The following is a 21305-nucleotide window of genomic DNA, read 5'->3' as shown; positions in this document are numbered from 1 at the left end:
TGGAGAGAAGAAAAGCAGCAGCAGAACAGCCATGCTGGTCACCTTAGGACAAAAGTTGTGCAATTACAAACAGTGCTAGACAGGCAAATCAATTTGTGCAAATGTGTTATTGTGAACATCCCTGTTCATGTGACAAAGAACTGCTCACTGATGCTCTTCCGAATATCCATGCTGCCCTGACAAGTAACTGTGTGCATAGATGCTCTTGTGATGACTCAAGTTGTAAAGGGGTGTATTTTTGATGTTATGACGCAGGATGCAAAACAGCCTTGTATTAAAAAAGCACAAACAGTTGTACTTGCTTGAAACTGGAGTAACCCCTCCTGTCTGTATTTTTAAACAGTGCCAGGCACTGGATGTTTGAAGGGAGCCTACTTTATGTAAGGATGTAAACACCCGGCCAGGGATGGTTGGATGTATCTGGTCACCTTTGCTGTTTGTGTCCCCGATTGTAGCCTGGAAGCCAACATGTTCTGTGAACCAGGGTTTGGGGTAAAGCTTCTGGCCCTCCAGTCCCACGAAGCTGATACAAACAAAGCGCCTGTGTCTGATTAGCAAACGAAGATCGATGCGCTGGGGCCTGGGCGCCCAGGCAGCCTGGCCTGCGCGGAGGCTGCTGCGCTGCGGGCGGAGAAAGCAGCGCGGGGTGCGCGGCTGCCCGCCCCCCAGGTGCGGGGCCCTGGCTCCGGGCCGGGGCTGATCGCGCGCGGGACGCCGAGGTATGTGGGGGGGCCGTGGGAGCGAGGGGCCGGGGCTCGGGTTCCTCTTTGTAAGCGATCGGCGGCAGGAGGAGGGAGGGGTTGACAGAAGCCTGAAATGGCGGAGTGGGTGGCCCGCGCCGCTATGTTCAGGTGGTCCCTGGCGCTGCGCTGGGGCCCCGGAGGCCCAGGAGAAGGGCCCGGGGGGAGGGGACGCGCACGGATTAGAGCGCGGCGGGGCGGCCCGGGCCCGGGGCCTTGCTCCTCGCCCCCACCCGCGCCCGGCTCGCCGCAGCCGCCCCCTCCCCCCCGGCTCTGGACGCGGAGCCGCCCGCGCGCGGCACGAAGGAGCCCCGCCGTCGGGCCGGGCCGGCCGGGGGCCCGCAGGCGGCGCGGGGCGGCGAGGACCCGGAGCCGGCGGGCAGGCTGCCACTCTTTCCCTGTTGCACTACTGTCAGCCTTGCAGCTAGCAGTGCAATAATGAAAGGGCGTCAGTCGGCCGGGGAGCGGCGAGAGCGGGGCACGATCCCGCCTGCGGCGCGGCGGCCCCTCGGCTCGGCTCGGCGGAGCACGCGGCTCGCACTCGCGCGGGGCCCGGGAGCGGCGGGCGCAGGAAGCGGGACAGCCCGCAGCCCCGGCGCTGTGCACCCCGGGGGGGCGCGGGCTCCCGGCCAGGCGGAGCGGAGCGGAGCGCCCCGTCCCGTCCCGTCCCGCCGGACAGGCCGGGGCCGGGGCCGGGGGCGGCGGCCGCTCGAGGAGGGCGTCTCCCCCCGGCCTCCCGCCCGCTCGTGCAGGTCGCCGGGGCCGGGCTGCGGGAGCGAGGTGCGCGGGCCGGGGAGCGGGCGTGTGGCCGGGCGGGCCCGCAGGCAGAGGTGCGGCCCCGGGAAAGGGGCCGTCTCAGCCCGGGGGGCGAGGCCCGGCTGCCGCCTCTCCGCAGCCCGCGCGCGGGGCGGGCCGGGGCCGGGGCCGGGGCCCGCGTGTGGCGGCAGCCCGCGCGCGTCCCGCGGACAACCCGCTCCCTGCCCGGCCTCACCTCCGGGCTTTGCTCGCACACAAAATGGCTGCGGCCGCGGCAGCATGTGGGTGGGCAGGGGGAGCCCGGCGAGCCGCCGCCTCTCCTCAGCCGGCGGCCCGGGAGGCCTGTGCGCCCCTCGCCGGGGCCCCGGGCGGCGGGGCGGGGCGGGGCTGAGAAGGGCCCCGGCGGCTCTCTCCTCGCTGCCCTTCCGGGGAGCCGGGCCGCGACAGCTGCGGGAAGCGGCCGGGCGTTGAAGACCGGGAGGTCGTGACCCGCAGGCCCCTTTCCTCTCCCGGCCCCGCGCGCTGCTGAGTCGGGCGGGAGCGGGTGCCTCGAGCCGGCACTGAAACAGGAAAGGACAGCCGCGAGAGGAGACGAGAGCGAGTACTTCCACGGCGGGGGCTTGCTGAGGAGGGGGATCTCGCTCCCCGGGCCAGGCCTCAAACGCCGCCTAAAAAGCCCCCGCGCCCCGGCCTCGCGTGGAAGGGGCGCGCGCGGCCTGGGAGCTCCGTGCGGGTCGGGGCCGCCCCCGAGCTCTCCAGCCGCGGCTCTGCCCCGGGGGAAGGAAGCCCCTCGCCATTTCCCCCCGGCCCGGCCCGGCCCGGCCCCAGCCAGCCCCTTTGTCCCACCCTCTCGCCCTCCGCTTCCTCCGCGTCGCGGGATCCCGCCCCGCCCCGCCCCGCCCGCACTTGCCAAAAGAAAGGAGGCAGCGCGGTTGGCGCGGCGGGCTCCTCGCCGGGGCTGGCTCCCTCGGGCACGCGCGCGCCGGGTGGGCCGCGGCAGGCCCCGCTCCCGCTCCCGCTCCCGCCTCCGCCGGGACAGCGGCTCCTTCCCTCCGCGCCCGCAGGGCACGAGCCCGCGTGTCTTCCCTCGGCAAAGCCTCGTGCGGCAGCGAGCAGCGCCTGCTGCCCCGCGCGGGGCCGGGCCCGGGGCTTTTCGCTCGGGCACGCGCGGGGCACTTCCGTGCTGCGCGGGGGACATGAAGCCTTTGCGGGTCGGCTCTTTACACCTCTTCCCACGCAGGGCACCTGCCAGGTCCTCCGCCAGGCCCCTCGCCCGCCGGCCACGGCAGTAAGGGAAAGGCCGGGACGAGCGCGAACCGGGCGCGGCGGCGCTTCCTCGGACCACCCGGCCCGTCCTCCCCGCAGGCAGGGCCCGGCTGCTGCCCTCGTCGCGGGGCTGCCGGTTCCCGCCGCGCGCCGGCAGGGGTCGGGGCGGCCGCAGGAGGCGGCCCGGCCGTGGCACGGCGACACAAGCAGCGCTCGTGCGGCGGGCAGCGGCGGGCAGGCGCCGCCCCGGCCGCGCTTGCCGGCGGAGGGTTGGCTGGGAAAGCAGGCGGGGGAACCGGCACAAAGCAAGCGCCGCTGCTCCAGCCCTTTCCCTCCGCGAAGCCCCGGCCCCGAGAAGCGCGGTCCCCTCCCAGGGCCGGAGTCCGCCCGGCGCCGGCCCGACGCGGGGAGCGCCCGGCTGCGCGGGCCCGGGACCCCGCGTCCCGCCGCGCCGCGCCGCGCCCGGGCAAGCTGGGGCAGCCGGGCCTGGCCACCGCCGCCGTGTCCGAGCGGGGTAAGGGCTGGAGGCAGCACCCCACGGCAGCGGGAGCACGTGTCCGTCGGTGGCTGCGCCTGGACAGCCGCGTGCATCCGCGTGCCCTCATGCGGACCGTGAGCCCGTGGAGCAGCCGGTGTGCTCCCGGTTGTGCACAGCGCCGAGCACGACAGCAACCGGCCCCGGGGCGGGGCAAGTGCCACCCGCGGGGACTGCTGCTCTTCTTCCCTGGAGATTCCGCATCAGCATCATGCCCCACTTCCTGCGGGGGGACACGGCCGTGCCCACGGTACATGGCTGGCACACGCTGGTCCCGGGTGCCCGTGTACACGGCTGGCACACGCTGGTCCCGGGTGCCCGTGTACACGGCTGGCACTCGCTGGTCCCGGGTGCCCGTGTACATGGCTGGCACTCGCTGGTCCTGGGTGCACGTGTACATGGCTGGCACTCGCTGGTCCCGGGGTGCCCATGTACAGGGCTGGCACTCGCTGGTCCCAGGTGCACATGTACATGGCTGGCACTCGCTGGTCCCGGGTGCCCGTTGACACGGCTGGCACACGCTGGTCCCGGGTGCCTGTGTACACGGCTGGCACTCGCTGGTCCCGGTTGCCCGTGTACATGGCTGGCACTCGCTGGTCCCGGGTGCACGTGTACACGGCTGGCACACCCTGGTCCCGGGTGCCCGTGTACACGGCTGGCACACCCTGGTCCCGGGTGCACCTGTATGTGGCTGGCACACGCTGGTCCCGGGTGGCCGTGTACAGGGCTGGCACACGCTGGTCCCGGGTGGCCGTGTACAGGGCTGGCACACGCTGGTCCCGGGTGCCCGTGTACACGGCTGGCACACCCTGGTCCCGGGTGCCCGTGTACACGGCTGGCACTCGCTGGTCCTGGATGCACGTGTACATGGCTGGCACTCGCTGGTCCCGGGGTGCCCATGTACAGGGCTGGCACTCGCTGGTCCCAGGTGCACATGTACATGGCTGGCACACCCTGGTCCCGGGTGCCCGTGTACACGGCTGGCACACGCTGGTCCCGGGTGCCCGTTGACACGGCTGGCACACGCTGGTCCCGGGTGCCCGTGTACACGACTGGCACTCGCTGGTCCCGGGTGCCCGTGTACGTGGCTGGCACACCCTGGTCCCGGGTGCCCGTGTACACGGCTGGCACACGCTGGTCCCGGGTGCCCGTGTACACGGCTGGCACACGCTGGTCCCGGGTGCCCGTGTACACGGCTGGCACTCGCTGGTCTCGGGTGCACGTGTACATGGCTGGCACTCGCTGGTCCTGGGGTGCCCATGTACAGGGCTGGCACTCGCTGGTCCCAGGTGCACATGTACATGGCTGGCACACGCTGGTCCCTGGTACACATGTACATGGCTGGCACACACTGGTCCTGGGTTCCCATGTACATGGCTGGCACACGCTGGTCCCGGGTACACATGTACATGGCTGGCACTCGCTGGTCCCGGGTGCACGTGTACATGGCTGGCACACGCTCGTCTCAGGTGCCCATGTACATGGCTGGCACATGCTGGTCCCGGAGTGCACATGTACATGGCTGGCACTTGCTGGTCCCAGAGTGCCCATGTACACGGCTGGCACTCGCTGGTCCCGGGTGCACATGTACACGGCTGGCACACACTGGTCCCGGGTGCACGTGTACACGGCTGGCACTCGCTGGTCCTGGGTGCACGTGTACACGGCTGGCACACCCTGGTCCCGGGTGCCTGTGTATATGGCTGGCACTCGCTGGTCCCGGGGTGCCCATGTACACGGCTGGCACACGCTGGTCCCGGGTGCACGTGTACATGGCTGGCACACGCTCGTCTCGGGTGCCCATGTACATGGCTGGCACATGCTGGTACCGGAGTGCCCATGTACACGGCTGGCACTCACTGGTCCGGGGTGCCCATGTACACGGCTGGCACACGCTGGTCCGGGGTGCCCATGTACACTCGCTGGTCCCGGGTGCACATGTATGTGGCTGGCACTCGCTGGTCCCGGGTGCACGTGCACATGGCTGGCACACGCTCGTCTCGGGTGTACGTGTACATGGCTGGCACTCGGCTGGCACTCGCTGGTCCCGGGTGCCCGTGTACACGGCTGGCACACACTGGTCCCGGGTGCACGTGTCCACGGCTGGCACTCGCTGGTCCCGGGTGCCCGTGTACACGGCTGGCACTCGCTGGTCCCGGGTGCCCGTGTACATGGCTGGCACACGCTGGTCCCGGAGTGCACGTGTACATGGCTGGCACTCGCTGGTCCCGGGTGCCCGTGTACACGGCTGGCACACGCTGGTCCCGGGGTGCCCATGTACACGGCTGGCACTCGCTGGTCCCGGGTGGCCGTTTACACGGCTGGCACACGCTGGTCCCGGGTGCCCGTTTACACGGCTGGCACTCGCTGGTCCCGGGTGCCCGTGTACACGGCTGGCAGTCGCTGGTCGCGGGTGGCCGTGTACAGGGCTGGCACACGCTGGTCCCGGGTGCACGTGTACACGGCTGGCACACGCTGGTCCCGGGTGGCCGTGTACACGGCTGGCACACGCTGGTCCCGGGGTGCCCATGTACACGGCTGGCACTCGCTGGTCCCGGGTGGCCGTGTACAGGGCTGGCACACGCTGGTCCCGGGTGCCCGTGTACACGGCTGGCACTCGCTGGTCCCGGGTGGCCGTGTACACGGCTGGCACTCGCTGGTGCTGGCACCCACTGGTGTTGGCACCACTGGAAATCAGCCCGTTTCTACTTACTAGAAAGCACCTGAAGCAGCTGCCACCCGCGCTCGTGTCCCCCGCGCTGAGCGCCCGCGCCCGGCCCCGAGCAAGGCGCAGGCCCGCGGGACGCGCAGCTCCTCGCGCGCGGGTTGGTCGCCGCGTTGGCGGAACAACGGCCCGGGCCGGGGACCTGCGGCTTGGCGGGTCCCATTTCCCTTGCCACCCGCGCTGCGGGGGAAACCGCGGGGCTCAGCCCGTGCGCCGCGGTCGGGGCCCGAGCCCTGCCAGCCCGTCTCGCCGGGGCCGAGGAAACACAAGACCCCGGGTCTGAGAGGAGCAGCGCGGGGCGGAGGCCGCCGGGCAGCCACGCGCGGGAGTGCCCGCGCCACGTGCAAGCCGGGCCCGCACGTCTGGCACACGCGCAGCGTCGGTGCGGTGCCGGGTCCCAGCGACGTCGCATCGCCCCGGCTTGCGAGAGGCAGGGACGAGCCGGGGGCCCGGGCCAAGGTGGCGCCGAGCAGTGTCCCCGCTGCCCCGCCCGAGCCACCGCAGGGAAAGCCTTCAGCGCCGGCTGGGACCGGCTCCCGCGTGGCCGAGGTGAGCAGCTGCGTGGCGGCGCGGCGCGGAAGCACCGCGCGCCCGGGGAGCTCCCGGGGAAGCCGCCGTGGCGGGAGGAGCCCCGCCGGCCGTGTGTCACGCAGCCGGGGGGCTGCGGGGCCCCGCCAGGCAATGGCAAGCCCTTGCTCCCGTTCAGGCGGCGAAATAGCTGGGCACAGGGTGTCATTTCGTCCGGTGAGCAGGGCTCGGGCTGGTTCCAGGCCGCTCGCTCCAGTGATCGCTGTCTGAACGCAGCTCTGCGACTCGCTCCCACCCTTCCCCTCGTCTGGAGGGGCGGGTCTGCACTGCCGCGCCGAGGCCCGACCTCGGGCGCTGCTCCCGGGCTGGCTGGGAGGTCCCGCACACCGCGGGTGGGAGGAAGAGCGGAGGGCACCAGCGGGTCTGCACCGGCCGAGTAGCTTCCGCCGCCCTCTCCGCACGCGCGGCCAAGCAGCAGACCGCCCGCAGATGCTGACAGCCAAACCAAAATGCTGTTCTGTGTCTCACTGGAACAAAATACAGTGATTTTGATTCCTCTCTCAGTACAGCACAATGTGAATAAAACACCTGGCCTGGAGTCCTGGTTCCACCAAATCAGTGGCAATCTCCCATTCGTTCAGAAGGGCCAGGACCTCATAAGCCCATTATCGAGAGAGATATATATGGTACATTTGCTTTGTACTTATATATTGGGTATATTTGCTTGGTACTTCAATCCCTGCTGCTTGTCAACAGGTATCCATTCATCCTCCGGCCAGTGTCAGCAAGAAGTGATTCTAAATCCACCTACCCGTTCCGGTGTTGCCCTAGTATCTTGAGACCCCCGTTAGGGAACATGCCCAAGTATGTACAAAGCTAGCTCCTGCTCTAAACAGCTTGGGCCTGCATCAGCATTGGTGAAGGTAGGTGGTGACAGCTGAGCCACCGGGATGGCTCCAGTGTTAACCAGCGATCACTTGGACACTTCGATGTGTGAGCAGACATCCAAATAACTAGCTGAGATAGGCATCACTCCCAGTGGCAAGCAGCTTTCAGAGAAGATTCAGCAACCCAATGTCATAATGCCCTGGACAATAGTAATACTATGCTCCACTATATCCACAGACTGCAGATCCCACCACCCATGGTGCTACCGGAGGGCTGGGGGCTCCAGGCGGTGCTGCAGTGAGTGACTGCTGTGTGGAAGCAAAGTGTGATACAGGCACAGGAGAGGACCAGAAAGTAGTTCTGGTGCACAAAAGACCTGCAGGCTTCTGCAGCCAACCAGCTCCTGCTAGCACGTATGATCATCTTCTGCCTCCAGATATAACTCCCACCTTCCTCCTGTCTTGACAGTGCTCCTTCCTATACAGTAATTTGCACCTGTGCCTTTCTCCACTAGACAGCCTTCCCCATCGTTGCTATCACCAGTGGGAGTGGCAGGCAGGGCAAAGGTGGCTCATGGCTTTTTTACCTGCTCCAAGTAAGCCTAGAGGATATGACCAGAAAACAAAGTGCCAGCAGATAATCTATAATGGAGCATCCACCGCAGGTAGGAAACTTTAGGAAATGAATGCTGATGTAGTCGACTGAAAAGAGTTCTCCTGGATATTTCTGAAGACACAAATCCATCGGTAACTCCCGATAGTCAGACTTTTCCCCGGCACAGTGATGGAGAACAGAGCCTGCTTATTCAACAAGCCTCTCTGGATCACTGTTCCAGTGGAAGGAAAGAACCTCAGCAAAATGGATAAGGGCTCGGTTCCTCAAAACTATTTGGGTGTGCTTTTAGGTCAGAAGCAAGCAGTACAGAACCAGAAAGTTGCTTCCTGCAGTGTCCCGTTTTTTGATCCTACTATTCTTTGCTCAGATATTATGTGCCCCGAGTGACTACTCATGAAAAGATGAAACATTACAACAGCCTTAACCAAATGTTACTTGTATTACTGCGGCACCCAGATACCCGATCTGAGATGGGATCCCATGCTTAGGTATTGTACTGATATTTAGTAAGAAACAGTCTCTGCCCAGAGGAGTTTATAGTCTTTAGAGATCAGACAGATAAAGGAAAGTACTATTCTCCTATTTAAGATGGAAAGACAGAAGTACAGGGAGGCTGATTTGCTCAGGGTCACTTAAAAACTCGGTGACAAGAGCTAGGAATTCAATTCCTGTCCTTTAAGTCCCAGCCCACTGACAATAAGGCATTTTCCTTTTGAAGGAATATATTCCATTTATACTTTTTATATTAAAGTAGCTATTTCCCAGTGAATCAAAGTTAGTCATTTCCCTTTGGTTTCTTACTGCATTAGACAGAAAATTACCCAGTATAACACTGGCAGGGCTTCTCCTCCTCCTCCTGCAAGTTCTAGGATGAACAATCCCGCGTGTGAATAAAGGTGAAAGTAATACTTGCATGGAGGTGAAAGGAGCTTTAGCCATTGCTTCTTCAGAAACACCTTTTAACACAGTGCCACTCTCAGCAATATCCTTAATAGTGTTGCTCTGTGCAGCTCTCAATCCTATCATGGGACCATCAGCAGCACTAGCAGCTTTCTCCTAGCAGAAGCTCTTTTACTACAATTCAATTAGTGTGAATCTGGGCACAGACTGAGGATATGCTATAGAGCAGACGAGATTTCCTGCATTTGCACAAGCGACGTTGAAGGAAGGATGAAGCAAAATGAAGGGGGCCACAATAACGTGAAAGGGCAACTTGAGACTGACCAAACCATTCCTCACCTGGAAACTGGTGGCCGTACAGTCTCTACTTCCCCCCGCCCCAACTCCAGCATCACCCCAAGAGGCTTTCATACTTCCACACCAGGTGAGTCCAACTGTCCTTTTTCTGCCTTCACATAGTTCATCCAGAGAGACACAACTCAGTGTAAACTACTTCAGCATCTTCTTCCAGTTAAGTCAGTGAGTATCTGAAGTTTTCCTTGGCTGGTTTAAGTCAATGAATTCCAGTTTACGGCGACTCCCTAACCAATAACAATTCTCTGCTAGGTTCTTATAGAGGTGTAGGTTGGAGCCGTGTCGGTCTAAGGACACCCGCAGTCCAGGTTTTTCGGGTGGGTAAATCCGATATCTTTTATTAGACCAACTAATTAGTTGGAAAAAAATTTCCTAGCAAGCTTCTGGGTTTAAAAACTCTTCGTCAGGCTGAGGAAGCATCTCAATTATTTGTCCGACTGTTTAGCTGGTTTAATAAAAGATATCGGATTTACCGAAAGAACCTTGCCTGCCTTGCACACTCATGCAATATAGAGGCTGCTACAGTTAAGCTTGTAAAGCAGTTTCCATCAGAAAAGCCCTAACCTTCACACTAACAGTTTTATGGGCAGTTCAGTTTTTGCTCCAATATTTTTCATGTTTAGTTTCCACACCCAGGTGACCTTTTCCTTTCCAGCATAAGACTCTTTCAGTAATTTTGCAAATCTGAGTGGGAAAAATAATACACTGATTCCACTGGGAATTTAGGGTCAGTTCCTTGACCCACCTTACATAACTCTAGATCAGCTTTGAGATTTGAACTTCAAGAGTTCAGATCTAAGGTAGTAGTCTTCAGTCTTTTCTAAACTGATATCCCACTCACCACCACAACCTTTCCCAGTGGAAAACACCCCTGTCACTTTAGCTGGGATTTCTTCCCATTTAGCAATATGGGAAAGGTAGGGAAATGGTGACCTCTGACACCTATTTGAAGGGATCATGGCTTCTAGGCTAAAAATTCATCGTTTAAGGAATCCTTACCCCAGAGCATCTTGTTTTCTGAATTAGATAGGCGATAAAGTTATACACCGGTGAAATAGCATGTCTATGAATGCCCAGTAACATCTGATTTTTAGCTTAATGAAGCCCTGGTCCCTCGTGATACCATCATGCACATCCTCCCTGAGCAAAGGCCCAGCAGGCACAGGGGCTGCTGTTTTCACGTTGCTGCTGGGAACTTCTGCACAAGGGAAACCTTCAGTAAGCCATCAAAAGTAAAAATGTTCCTGTATTTCACTGCCTTAACGTCAGGAGCTAGGGAAACTAGAGAGTAATAAGAAAGAAGCTATCCTGGGAGTTCAGGATTTTTGCTGTTTTGCCCTGTAGTGTACATAGCCTAAAATCTCTTAAGCGTTTATTTTTAAAACTCTTTTCCTGTCACAGAGATGCATCCACTTCAGCATAAACAATGGACCGCTCCTTTTGATACAGCTTTATAGAAACTGGTAGCTCTTGCTCCTACAGCCACATGAAAGAAGAAGATAGAAACTGTCTTCAGCTTACAATAACTCGCTCCTCGCCCCAATTCTCTGGGCAATATATATTTGAAAGCAGAGGCTGATCAATTAAAGTGTTACTTTTTTGCAAGACAGATACGCCAAGCTGTTCATATAGACCAGAGTCCGTTTCCAGAGCTAAGCTTTTCTGTGGAAGTCTTATGGCTGGATAAACAAATGGGCACGAGAGCTTACCAACGCACCGGCCCCTTGACTGGCGTTACACAGGCAAGCTCTCCAGCTCGGGGGCTCGAGAGCAGTGGCTCTCAACCTTTTTTGTACCAGGACCCATCTGTAACATCAATGGCCTGTCCTGACCCAACGCCCCTCACTCCTGACCACAGGCCCCAGCCCCCAGGGTGTGGGGTGGGGGAAGGGCATGGGGGGCCCAAGCAGCCCTTTGCAAGCTGGCACCCAGCCTGCCTGCAAGGGAAACGCCCTGCTGTCGTTTCCCAGCTTTCCTCCTTTAAAGGAGAATGCATTTGTAACGTGTGTTTGCACCCCTTTCATATATTTTGCAACCCGCTTTTGGGTCACGACTCACGGGTTGAGAAACCCTGCTCTGAAGTGCTGCTTCTTGGGTCACCCCTGCCCTTAGGGGAGACCAGTGACTGACAGCCTGGCTTTCCCCGCTGGGGAAAGGGACAGGCTGTCAATGCGCAGTTGGCTGCTGTTTTTCAGCAGCTGCCAGGGTAAGCTCCCTTGGGCTGGCAGTAGTGGGGAGAAGTACTCTCCTCACTCCTTGCACTTCCCGCCCCCTGCACAGGCGGGGGTCACCCCCGAGTAGGGCAGGGTACAGAGGTGTTATGGTGTCCCTGGGGCACCAGAACTCCCCTGGTGCCATCTAAACAGACAGGGTCACAGCTAAAACCACTCTGGCCTGGGAGGGAAAATCCCCCAGGCTGTGTACAGCTCTGGGGTCACCGGGAGCTGTGTACCCAGCAGGAGGGAGATGTGCCCTAGGTCGAAGTGTCCCAGAGGCCTGGGATGGTGCCAGCCATGAGAGAATGCCCCTCCCCTCCCATCAGCTGGTCAGTGCAACAGCCAGGGGGTAGTCTCCTGAGGTTTGAACTGTCGAGAGCCCCAGGGTGTTGCCACCCACGATGAGAGACTGCCCCACTGACCGCTCGGTCAGTCTGGAGGGGTGCACGGGGTGTAAGGCTTGGTAGCACAGCTAGCGGGCCTGGCAGCAGCGCTGGCTGAGCTGCAGAGAAATGCCCCCATGCACAGCCTGGCTCCGTGTTTGCTCAGGGTCCAAACCTTGCCAGCAGACCAGTGTCAGCCTTGGGGATTACACCCCACTCTTGCACAGACTGGGCTGATCTGGGTCTGTGCAGAGGCTGGGGACACTGGGAGTCCCAGCAGGTTCTCCGCAGGCTCCCTGACCGCTTGCCCCTGTGCCTGCTATTGGGAAGCTGGGGCGGGACGGGCTGTGGGATACTGGTGACAGGTCCTCCCAGAGGTCGAGAGAGGCCCGGGCCACTTCCATTTTTTGAGGCTCCCGGTATATTAAAAAAATGTTAATTCATAGTGCACTGCAGGTGGTGTCCCGGTAATGGGACACAAATTTAAAGTTGTATGATGAACATCTTCTCCTTTCAATCCTGTCAGTGTATCTGTGTCTGTATGTATAACCACATCTGGAGATAACATCAAAAGTCTAAATTTGAGGCCCTCCGTGAATGAGAGGCCCGGGCCAAATGGCCCTCCTGGCCCCCCCGTGATAGGTCCTGACTGGTGGTCCTCCCATTGCAAGTTAGTGGAGGGGAGAGAGATCTTCCTGTTTGGAAACGATCTACCCTTCCCGCAGAACAGCCTTTCCTCTTCTACAAGAAACCCCTAGAATGGCAATTCACTCTCTTTTTGTTCCAGGGAAGCAGCTCTCCTCCTGACACGCATGTAAAGCTTGTCCCCTGTGTACCTTTGGGCAGCATCACTGAGTGAATGCTACTGCAGCCTTCTTAACTTCCGCTCTTTCTTGTTTGTATTTTGGGTGCATAGTCTTAATACTGCGATACTTTTAGGTACTATATTGGCTCCTGTTATAAATAGGGAATATAACATGGGTCGTCACCATTATGAGGACACTTGACGGAGACCACCTGCCGGAAGGGAGAGGCGGGGATGGACAGAGCCCCCCGCACACAGACACCACAGACCTACAAAGACCCTTAATGTCTCGGAATATCCCCCAGCCCAGCAGCTGCACACTACACGTTAACAGCAGTATCTAAAAAAGTCTTATCAGCTTCCCTATGCACTTACCATGGGAGCAGTTTTACCTCTCCTTCTACCATAGCATGGCACTGGAGCCTCTTAACCCCTTTCCCCCAAGATAACATAGGCTGCATAACTACGCATGTTTTCGATTGTATCAGTATATCCGAACTAGGTACCCATGTAGCCTCACCTGCAAGGTCCTATATTCTCTCCCAACTCTACAAAGCCATGTAAATAACCACAATTTTAAACACTTTTCTAATAAAGTTTTAAATCTGTTCTTTAAAAAGCACTGGCAAGTATTTAGGGATGTCCTACTATGCACAGGTAGTGAAGTCACAAGGGAGTACCATTAGTCACCCCAAGCAAGTATTGGTGAAGTGCCTCGTGGTAGGAGTATTCTTGCACCTAGTCAGCACCTCTCACATTAGAGGAAGGACTGCTTTACCAATGTTTTAGAGAATGAAAGAAGAACAGAAATCACGGCGGGACTTCCCCATGTGATGCCCTGTGCCTTAAGTATCACTCATCCAACTGTACCAGGAGTTATTAAGCTTGAAGGGAGACATTAAGCCCTCCAAAATGACCTAAAACGTCTTTAGCACATCATGCAGATCCGGACATTTTACAGACCCATACCTCCCAACTCCCTGAGGGGGAATAAGAGGGATCTAGGAGTGGACCTATGCCTGCTTGCTGTATCCATAGACGATCTTAAATAAATGATGAACTCCCTGGGGCAGGGGCTGGAAAGCAAAGCACGGGGCTCACCTGCACAGGAGCAACCACACCCTTGACCACAGCAACGTTCCCGTTTCCAGCCCTGCAAGGTCCTGAGATGTCAAGCTTCAAAACCCGCCCCCAGAGCTAAGGCCAGACTACCTAGCCCGGTGCAGCGGGGGAAGAAAACCCGCACGCGGGGCCGAGCAATGAGAGCCGGAGCGCAGGGAGCTGGGGGTCTGGGAAGAGGCCCGAGGCCGGGAGACGCGCAGCGATCCCAGAGCGGAGGCTGCCCGCCGGGGCCGGCTGACGGGTCCCCGGTGCCTTGCCCCCCGGCGCCGGGACGTGCCGGCAGCTCCCCGCGTGCCGGGTGCCGAGGCCTCCGGGCGGCCTCGCTCGCCGCCTCCCGCTGCTCTGCGCCGATCCCCGCCGGAGCCCGGCCCCCGCCCCGGCCCCGGCCCCGGCCCCCGCCCCGGGGCCGCGCGGGAGGAGAGCGGCGCGAGCAGGGCACGGCACGGCACGTCGCGGCCGCGCGGGGCCGGGCACGCGGGAGGCCGAGCCCGTCGCTGCCCCGGAGCTGGCCGGCCCCGGCCCCTGCAGCCCTCGGAGCGGGTTTCCGCCCTGGCGGCCCCCGCGCCGGGTGTGCGCGGCCTTGCGGGGGCTCGCGCAGCACCGCGGATCCAGCTCGCGGCGCCCGGCCCCGCCGAGCAGAGCCGGCGCGGGGGCGCAGCGGCAGGGGGGCGATGCGGCGGGGCCCGCAGCCCCAGCGCCGCCGCTTCCCCGCGCGGGCCCCGCCGCAGCTCCCGCCGCTCGGGGCCGGGGCCGGGGCCTGCTCCCCCCGGCTTTCGCCTCCCCGCCCGCCGCCTGGACCTCGCCCAACGAGAAACCTTCGCTGCTGAACGTCGTCGTGCTGCGGGGCGGGAGCGGGCGGAGCCGCAGCCGCGGGGAGCCCTGTCCCGCCTGCCGGAGCCGCGCGGGGCGGGGCGGGGCGGGGCGCGGCGCGCTGCTCCTGCGGGAAGTGCCCGCCGAGCCGCGGGCCTCCGCTCCCAGCACCTCTGGAAGACGTGCAAATGATGCGCTGCCTCGTGCCCGCGGCGGGCAGGGGCCAGGTGCTGGTGCAACAGGCCGCCGGGGAGGGCGGAAAACCGCTCTGCACCCAGGGCCGGGCTCCTTGGCTTGGACTCCCGGCAGGCTGAAGGGACGAAGGGAGCGCCGCAGCCGGCCGGTGCACACAACGCCAGGCTCCAAGCCCAGGAGGATGCTTGGTTTCTACTTACCACGAGAGGAGGGGAAGGCTGGGGGGGGGGGCAAGCCCCCGCCCAGCAATGTCTGTGCCACACTCCGGCATTGGCTGGAGGGCGTTATTTGCTGCCAGCCAGAATGGGCATACATGGAAGAGATATGAATGCCCATCTGTGATTCACTTGCAGGGTGAGTTGTGCTGCCTCTGCAGTAATCTTTTGGACTTCTCCCATTTTATATTTCCTAATGCATGCACCTCTGTTACCAACCCCCTGGGGCACTACAGCCTCACGAAACCCTAGGCTTTGCACCAGGCCCTGAAGGTCATACTGAGGCTGGTATAGGGACAAGGCCATACCTGAGGGCCATCCTCCAGGGAAAAATATCACAACATCCAGTTAAAAATCAACTCGTGCCTCTTTAATAGCCATATGCTACTGAGAAAATTGGAGCATTTCAAGTGACCTGACCACTTCAAAATGCCAAGTGGCTCTGGATCCAACCACATACACTATTAGAGCAGGACTTCACTTCTCTGAAGGATAAGAAACACCTGAACTACTCAGAAAAGTGCTAGCTGAATAATACCCAAGGCAGGCCTGATCCCTTTATTGAATAAGAATATTATACTTGAAACTCCAAAATGCTTCAGAATTAACTAGCTGCTACCTATATAAAAGATATATAAAATAGAGCCCACCTTTCAGAAGAAACTTTAATCAACTGCAGTTTATGGTGGGGTGGGGGAAGGCATTGTGAAAACAGACTACTACTATCAAGTTTTGGAAACTGCCAGGAACAGCATTTGCATCACGGTTTTTGCAGAACAAATGTCAGAAAAAAAATTCTAGTCAGTGTAGGTCCAACTAATTTTACTGCTTTCCATTTTTTATTGCATCCTTGTCTTCCTTGCTACATTTAATTTGTTTTGATATATATGGAAAAATTGTTATATCCATACAAAATAGTAAACCACTACTTTCCTGCTATCATAAAACCCCACTCTTACCCTTGTGCCTTTTGGATAAAACTGGAGAAAAGGATTTACTCTTTGGAACACCCTTTTTGTCCCATACAAATGTAAGTTACTAACTATATGTACTCAGAGTCCCAGCCCAAGCTATTATTATAGATACAGAAGCATGAATCCATTAGATGTTCCTTCCCTCATTTAGGTGTTTGTTAAATTGATCTTTGTCCTGCATGTTAAAGGTTTGTGTTAGGAATGCTAAAGTTGACTTGTGCTCCCCCTGAAGTATTAGCTCACCATATCTTTTTTTTTTTGTTGTTTTTCACTACTGAGGCAAACACCATCTTTCTTTTCCTCTATGGAAAAACAGGAATGAGGGTGGGTGCAAGCCCTCTACTTCTACTAAAAAGTTTTACTTCAGTAAACAGTGAATATCTGTTTTTGAGACCATGTAGTGTAGACCACAGCCTTCGGTGTTCAAAGGGCATGAGGATGCAGAAGTTACAGATTGAATCACTCTTTAAACCAACACACTTGAACAGTGTCTCAGAGATGGATTAGAGAAGGAAGTTATGGGTGAACAGAAAGCATAAAAATAAAAAATAAGAAATGGAAACTGAGAACTAAAAGGGGAAAAATGATCAGGCAGTTTTACATACCTTAACCTCTCATAGGCTCACAGCCAACCAAAAAACCAGCAAATGTGCCAGCCAAGGAATCAGACACTCAGCAAGATGCTGCTGCTAGAGAGAGATATTATAAGGCTTGGCTCCTGTGCAGGACAGCTGTCAAACATGGTCCATCTGTGGCTACAGCTGTTGATTCCATTGCTGAAGCAGAGGAGCAGGCAGAAGACAGACGCAGGCTTTGGTAAGACTAACAGGGTCAGATACACTGCCAAAGACAACTCACAATCATGGGCTTGCACTAATTTAAGTTGCTTATTTTTAAATTACAAAAACCCCTCCTAATCAATATATATGCCAATGTAAGAGGTGGAAGGAAATGCTGACTTGGTAGAGAAACAGTCATGATCACACCTACAGTGAGTATGTATACATACTGAGCAGTCAGATATGGTTTTAAAAATAAAGGTAACATTTGTGTGCATGTTTCTGGATGTGCACAAATTTCACTCTAATATTAATCTGACAAATGAACATTCAGTACAGACTCTCACACACGACGCGTGTGTATGTTAGTTTGATATTAGGTCAACATTCAGCAGAGACTCCAAAAATTATTTTTTAAAACCAAATAGGCTTTACATATCCACTATCCTTAGTAGAAGACCCTTTTACCCTCAGACTTGATGATCTGTTTAGGTCCCTTCCGACCCCAGCTACTATGATACTATGACTATGATATATTTGCATAAAGCTATTTTGATTTTATCCCCCCAAAAATCTGTGTCAGTCCACTACACCAACTATTCCACCATTCCTCTTCCAAAACATCTTCTTATAGTGCATCTTTGAAGGTTCTTGTTTATCATCTTTCCCAGTTGTTTATTCAACTTACTCTTCTGTTAGTCATAGGCACAAATGCTTAGTTTTGATTTAAGCTTACGTGCAGAAAGAGCAGTTCTGTTGAGTTACAACTCCCATAAACACAGCTTGTTGCACTAAAATAAAAACAAAAAACCCAGGGATGAACTCCCTGTTCAATTTCCTGACTCTTGCGATGCTCATAACAGCTCTGTACTGTTGGAAGTTTTCCTTGAAGCCCAAGAATTGCACTGTGAATGTAAGGGGTTCCAGCAACAGAAGGTGAATACTGAATAGCAACATTCCAGATTCATTCATTCTTAAACTCCAGCAGTGTGTGCGCGTACTGGGAAGCAAATATGTCCCAAATACTTGCAAGTCCAGGAGTTCCAAACATGAAAGAAAAGCTACCACAAGCTGTACTCGTGATTTTTTTCCACAACTGTACTCATGATTTTTTGTGGCCTCTGTTTATTCAGTTCAATGACATAGTAGTTTGGGGGGGGTCACACTGTGCACTGACATAACGGTAAAGGTGCCAGCCTTCGGATGCCAGTTTATAAAGCCTTTGACAGTATGCTTGCTGATGTGAGAGCTGAAGCATAAATTCACAGGACACAAATACTCTTTCATCAATGACTGTTGAAGCATTAAAGCAACTTCATCAACTCAAGAAATGCATCAGTTCAATTTTCCAGATGCCCTGACAGAAGACTTTTCTTAAGAAATAAGGAATCTGGAAAGAAAGAGGATGTGCTTATTAGCATTAAAGGTAGATGAAGGAGCTCACAGAAATTTCAATACTAGGTCATATTAGAAAGAAAGATGGTCTCCTACAAGTCTGGTAGCGAAGGGTGAGCAATGGCTGTCTGTCTGAATTAATTTAATCAAAGTTGAGATCTCATTTTTGCAGTATACATTTGTATCCCTTCTGTATTTTACTTAAAAATAAACATTAAAATAGAAAAGAAAGTTTTTTGAATGGATGCCAGTTTTGCTTGCAGGGTGGATTTTTTGTCTCATCCACATGACAAATTATGGCCGCACACATGGCAATCAGAATTTTTTTGACAGAAATTTCTTAAAAGGTTCTGTCAAACCCTCAAAGTAGAACAAGCAAACTGTTTCAATACATATCAACACAAATTTCCTTTTAAAGCACAATTAGCGTATTTTGTGTCTGGAACACAGAAATGAAAAGGCAACAGAAAAGTGATACATTAGCAAAAAGACAGACCAGACAACTTGATAGGGAAGATGCCCATTTACTGCCAACAAATACGATTCACTGCATTTATAAGATAAACGGATATCAATGTATTCTAATAGCTTTGATCCTGCAATCGTTTAACTATTCTTCAACTTTAGATATATGCCAGTTAGTTGGATTAGTCAGATGTTTGTGGACTTGAACTCTGTTTTAAAACTAAAGGTCTGCGTAAACCTGTTGTTACAGACTGAACCAAGAGACATCTTAGTGTTTGATCTCTTTTGATTAAAGAGAATCTCTCCCCTTTTCTTCCCAGCTGTGAAAACAGTTGTCTCAGCAATGGGGAAGGCTGTACTTCTTGCAAAAAAGTCAAGCTGTACTTTAAATTAAAGATCAATTTGCTGCATGACATTTCACCCATTGACACAGAGTAAAAATAAATAAAAAATTAGCATGTAGCAGGGAATGAAGACCTGTACAGCTAAACAGAGGAACAGTGACAGATTTTTAGCCTACATGAGTGCAAGCAAAACCACCTGAATACTTATGACCCTACTTTTAACTCTTTCTCTGCCCTATCACCCAATGTTACTTAAAAATGGCAACCCCAACAAGTTCCTTCCCCAGTACCTACGATTTAGCATTCTCAGCATCTGGGAACAGACATACAAGGAGATGAACGGTTAATTAGTCCACTGACTATGGGTCAAATGATGATCAAGTGCATCTCTAGGGATGTAGTGCTGCTAACTCAGTCTTCCCACAGGAAGGAGTGCTAATACTGCACCTGACTCATGAGACTTGGCCATATAGGAGCTTGGCCCATGGAAATGCAGAACATGTACTTGACATGATCCCTTCTTTCCCACAAGTGCTACCACCCTTCCTCCTGCAGTTACTTATGATACTGGTTTCCAGGAATAGCCTTTCTTCCTAGAACAAGAAAGGAGGGGAAAAAGCAGCTTGTTTCTCAGCACGCAGGAAGAAAAAGCTTTTTTCAGTTATTATTACTATCCATCTTTATTATTCTTCACTTTCATAGGCTAAGCAAATGAACTCAGATGAATTATTAATGGTTGCATAAATGTCAATTTTAGAGTTTGTTTCAATACTTTCTCTATACAGAAGCACTTGGCCAGAGTTTTACTGAAGCCTTTGACTGCTACTTAGATGGTTACTCCTAAAAATTAAAACAGTACAAAGACCAACCTGTGGCAGGGCATTTGGGGTGCCTGCCATTTTAAGAGGCCAGGCAGCCTGCAAAGCTGCTGGCAGGAGTGGGCCAGAGTTAACTGGAGGGACAGCTGACCCAAGGAGTGGCAGGTGTAATTACAAGCCCTGAGAGAAGCTGGTAGTAACATCTGGGAGCCTGCTAAGAGAACAACACCTAAGGCAAAATGTCTGCAGCTCCAGAAGGTCAGCTTGGAGATAATACCCACAGCAGTCTGGAGAGGAACTATGGGGAGGAGGAGGTTCCTAGGGACCCAGTGAGAGGCTGTGTGTGACCAGCAAAGGTCTAGAAACCCCAGAAGGGAGCTTAAGAGAAAGAAGACATCAATGCGGATGCCATTTGCAAGACACGGTGCTGTAGGGAATGGACAGAGCCATGCAATTCGCCCATAAGGCAGTGACCACGGGCACCTGGTAGTCATTTGAAAGAACAATTTTGGAAGCTCTGGGGCAGCCTCACTCATTGAAATAAACATCAAAGCATGGCAGACAACTGGAAGGGGTTTGCCCAGAAAATGAGGGCTGCAGGGACTCCTTCAGCCTGCTTCATGGCCACCCCACTCTCTTCCCTGGAGAGGCATCCTGCCACACCTCCATCCACAATCCCCAATGAAAATGCTTCTGACAATGTTCAAAGAAATTATCCACAACGGAAACAGGAAACAAGTCCTGCCTCTTTTTTCAGTAAGGAAAACAATTAAGTGTTGCAAGACTGCTAAGTAAAGATTCTTGCAATGGTTACACTAAATGCAAACAGCTTTAGCATAAGAGAAATCAAAGCCAGCCTGTGCAGTTCAACAGCAAGAACAAACACAAAGTGTGAAGTGTATCAACAAATAAGAAAAAATTAATTACAATTTTTGGGGCTAATGGCAACAATCCATGCTTAAACTGAAAATCAGTATTGTGACAGTCACAGTATAAGGAGCAAGGCAGTCTCCTGCTTCAGCAACTGAAAGTTCAGACGTTAGAATGGCAAGTTAACACTCCATGGCAACAGGTGCTCCTGCTTTGCAACCTTTGTCACTGCTCTGCTGAAAAAAATTAGACTGTGTCTAGACAACCATGGATGTTTGGTTCCTCGGGGATGAGAAGCATCCACACACCTTGTGCTGCTGCTACTTGTCCCTGGGGGATGCCTGCGCCACATGCCCTTTGGCATGTGGCAGGTTACCCTGAGAGGAATAGGGGAGGCCAGCAACTAGTTTGGCCCCAGCAGCCTTACCTGAGGTCCAAGGGGCTGGGGAAGCCACAGCCATAGTGCTCCTGAAGCTGGGAGTCTGGCCAGCAGCTGAAGCAAGGCTCTGGTGGACAAGGCTGCTGTTTTGCATGGTGTGTGCTGCAGCCAGATGCACTGTCCCACTTTTGTGTGTGTGTGCACGCTTTTTTTGACCCCTAGGAAAAA

General features: G+C 55.7%; 1 protein-coding gene across 1 annotated transcript; it reads right to left on the bottom strand.

Annotated features, from left to right (window-relative positions):
• Window positions 1-9571: 9571 nt before the first annotated feature.
• On the bottom strand, window positions 9572-21159 carry LOC149857719 (uncharacterized). The gene is made up of 2 exons (XM_090063960.1): window positions 21126-21159; window positions 9572-15033 (listed from the first exon to the last, which is right to left on the bottom strand). Exons 1-2 carry the CDS (start codon window positions 21157-21159, stop codon window positions 13883-13885), a joined length of 1185 nt encoding a protein of 394 aa, XP_089920086.1. The 3' UTR covers window positions 9572-13882.
• Between the last annotated feature and the right edge of the window lie 146 nt (window positions 21160-21305).

This window comes from Crocodylus siamensis, chromosome 9 (genome assembly GCF_052110815.1).
Source record: "Crocodylus siamensis isolate JL-2025a chromosome 9, ASM5211081v1, whole genome shotgun sequence".
Taxonomy (NCBI): domain Eukaryota; kingdom Metazoa; phylum Chordata; order Crocodylia; family Crocodylidae; genus Crocodylus; species Crocodylus siamensis.
Note: the sequence above shows the minus strand (reverse complement) of the source record. Positions and strands in the feature narration are given on the sequence as shown.

Coding starts and splice junctions, on each gene's coding strand:
- LOC149857719 (XM_090063960.1), bottom strand. CDS start 21,159: ATGGCTGTGGCTTCCCCAGCCCCTTGGACCTCAG. Junction 15,034..21,125: donor CCCAGCCCCTTGGACCTCAG/GTAAGGCTGCTG, acceptor TCTCGTGGTAAG/TAGAAACCAAGCATCCTCCT.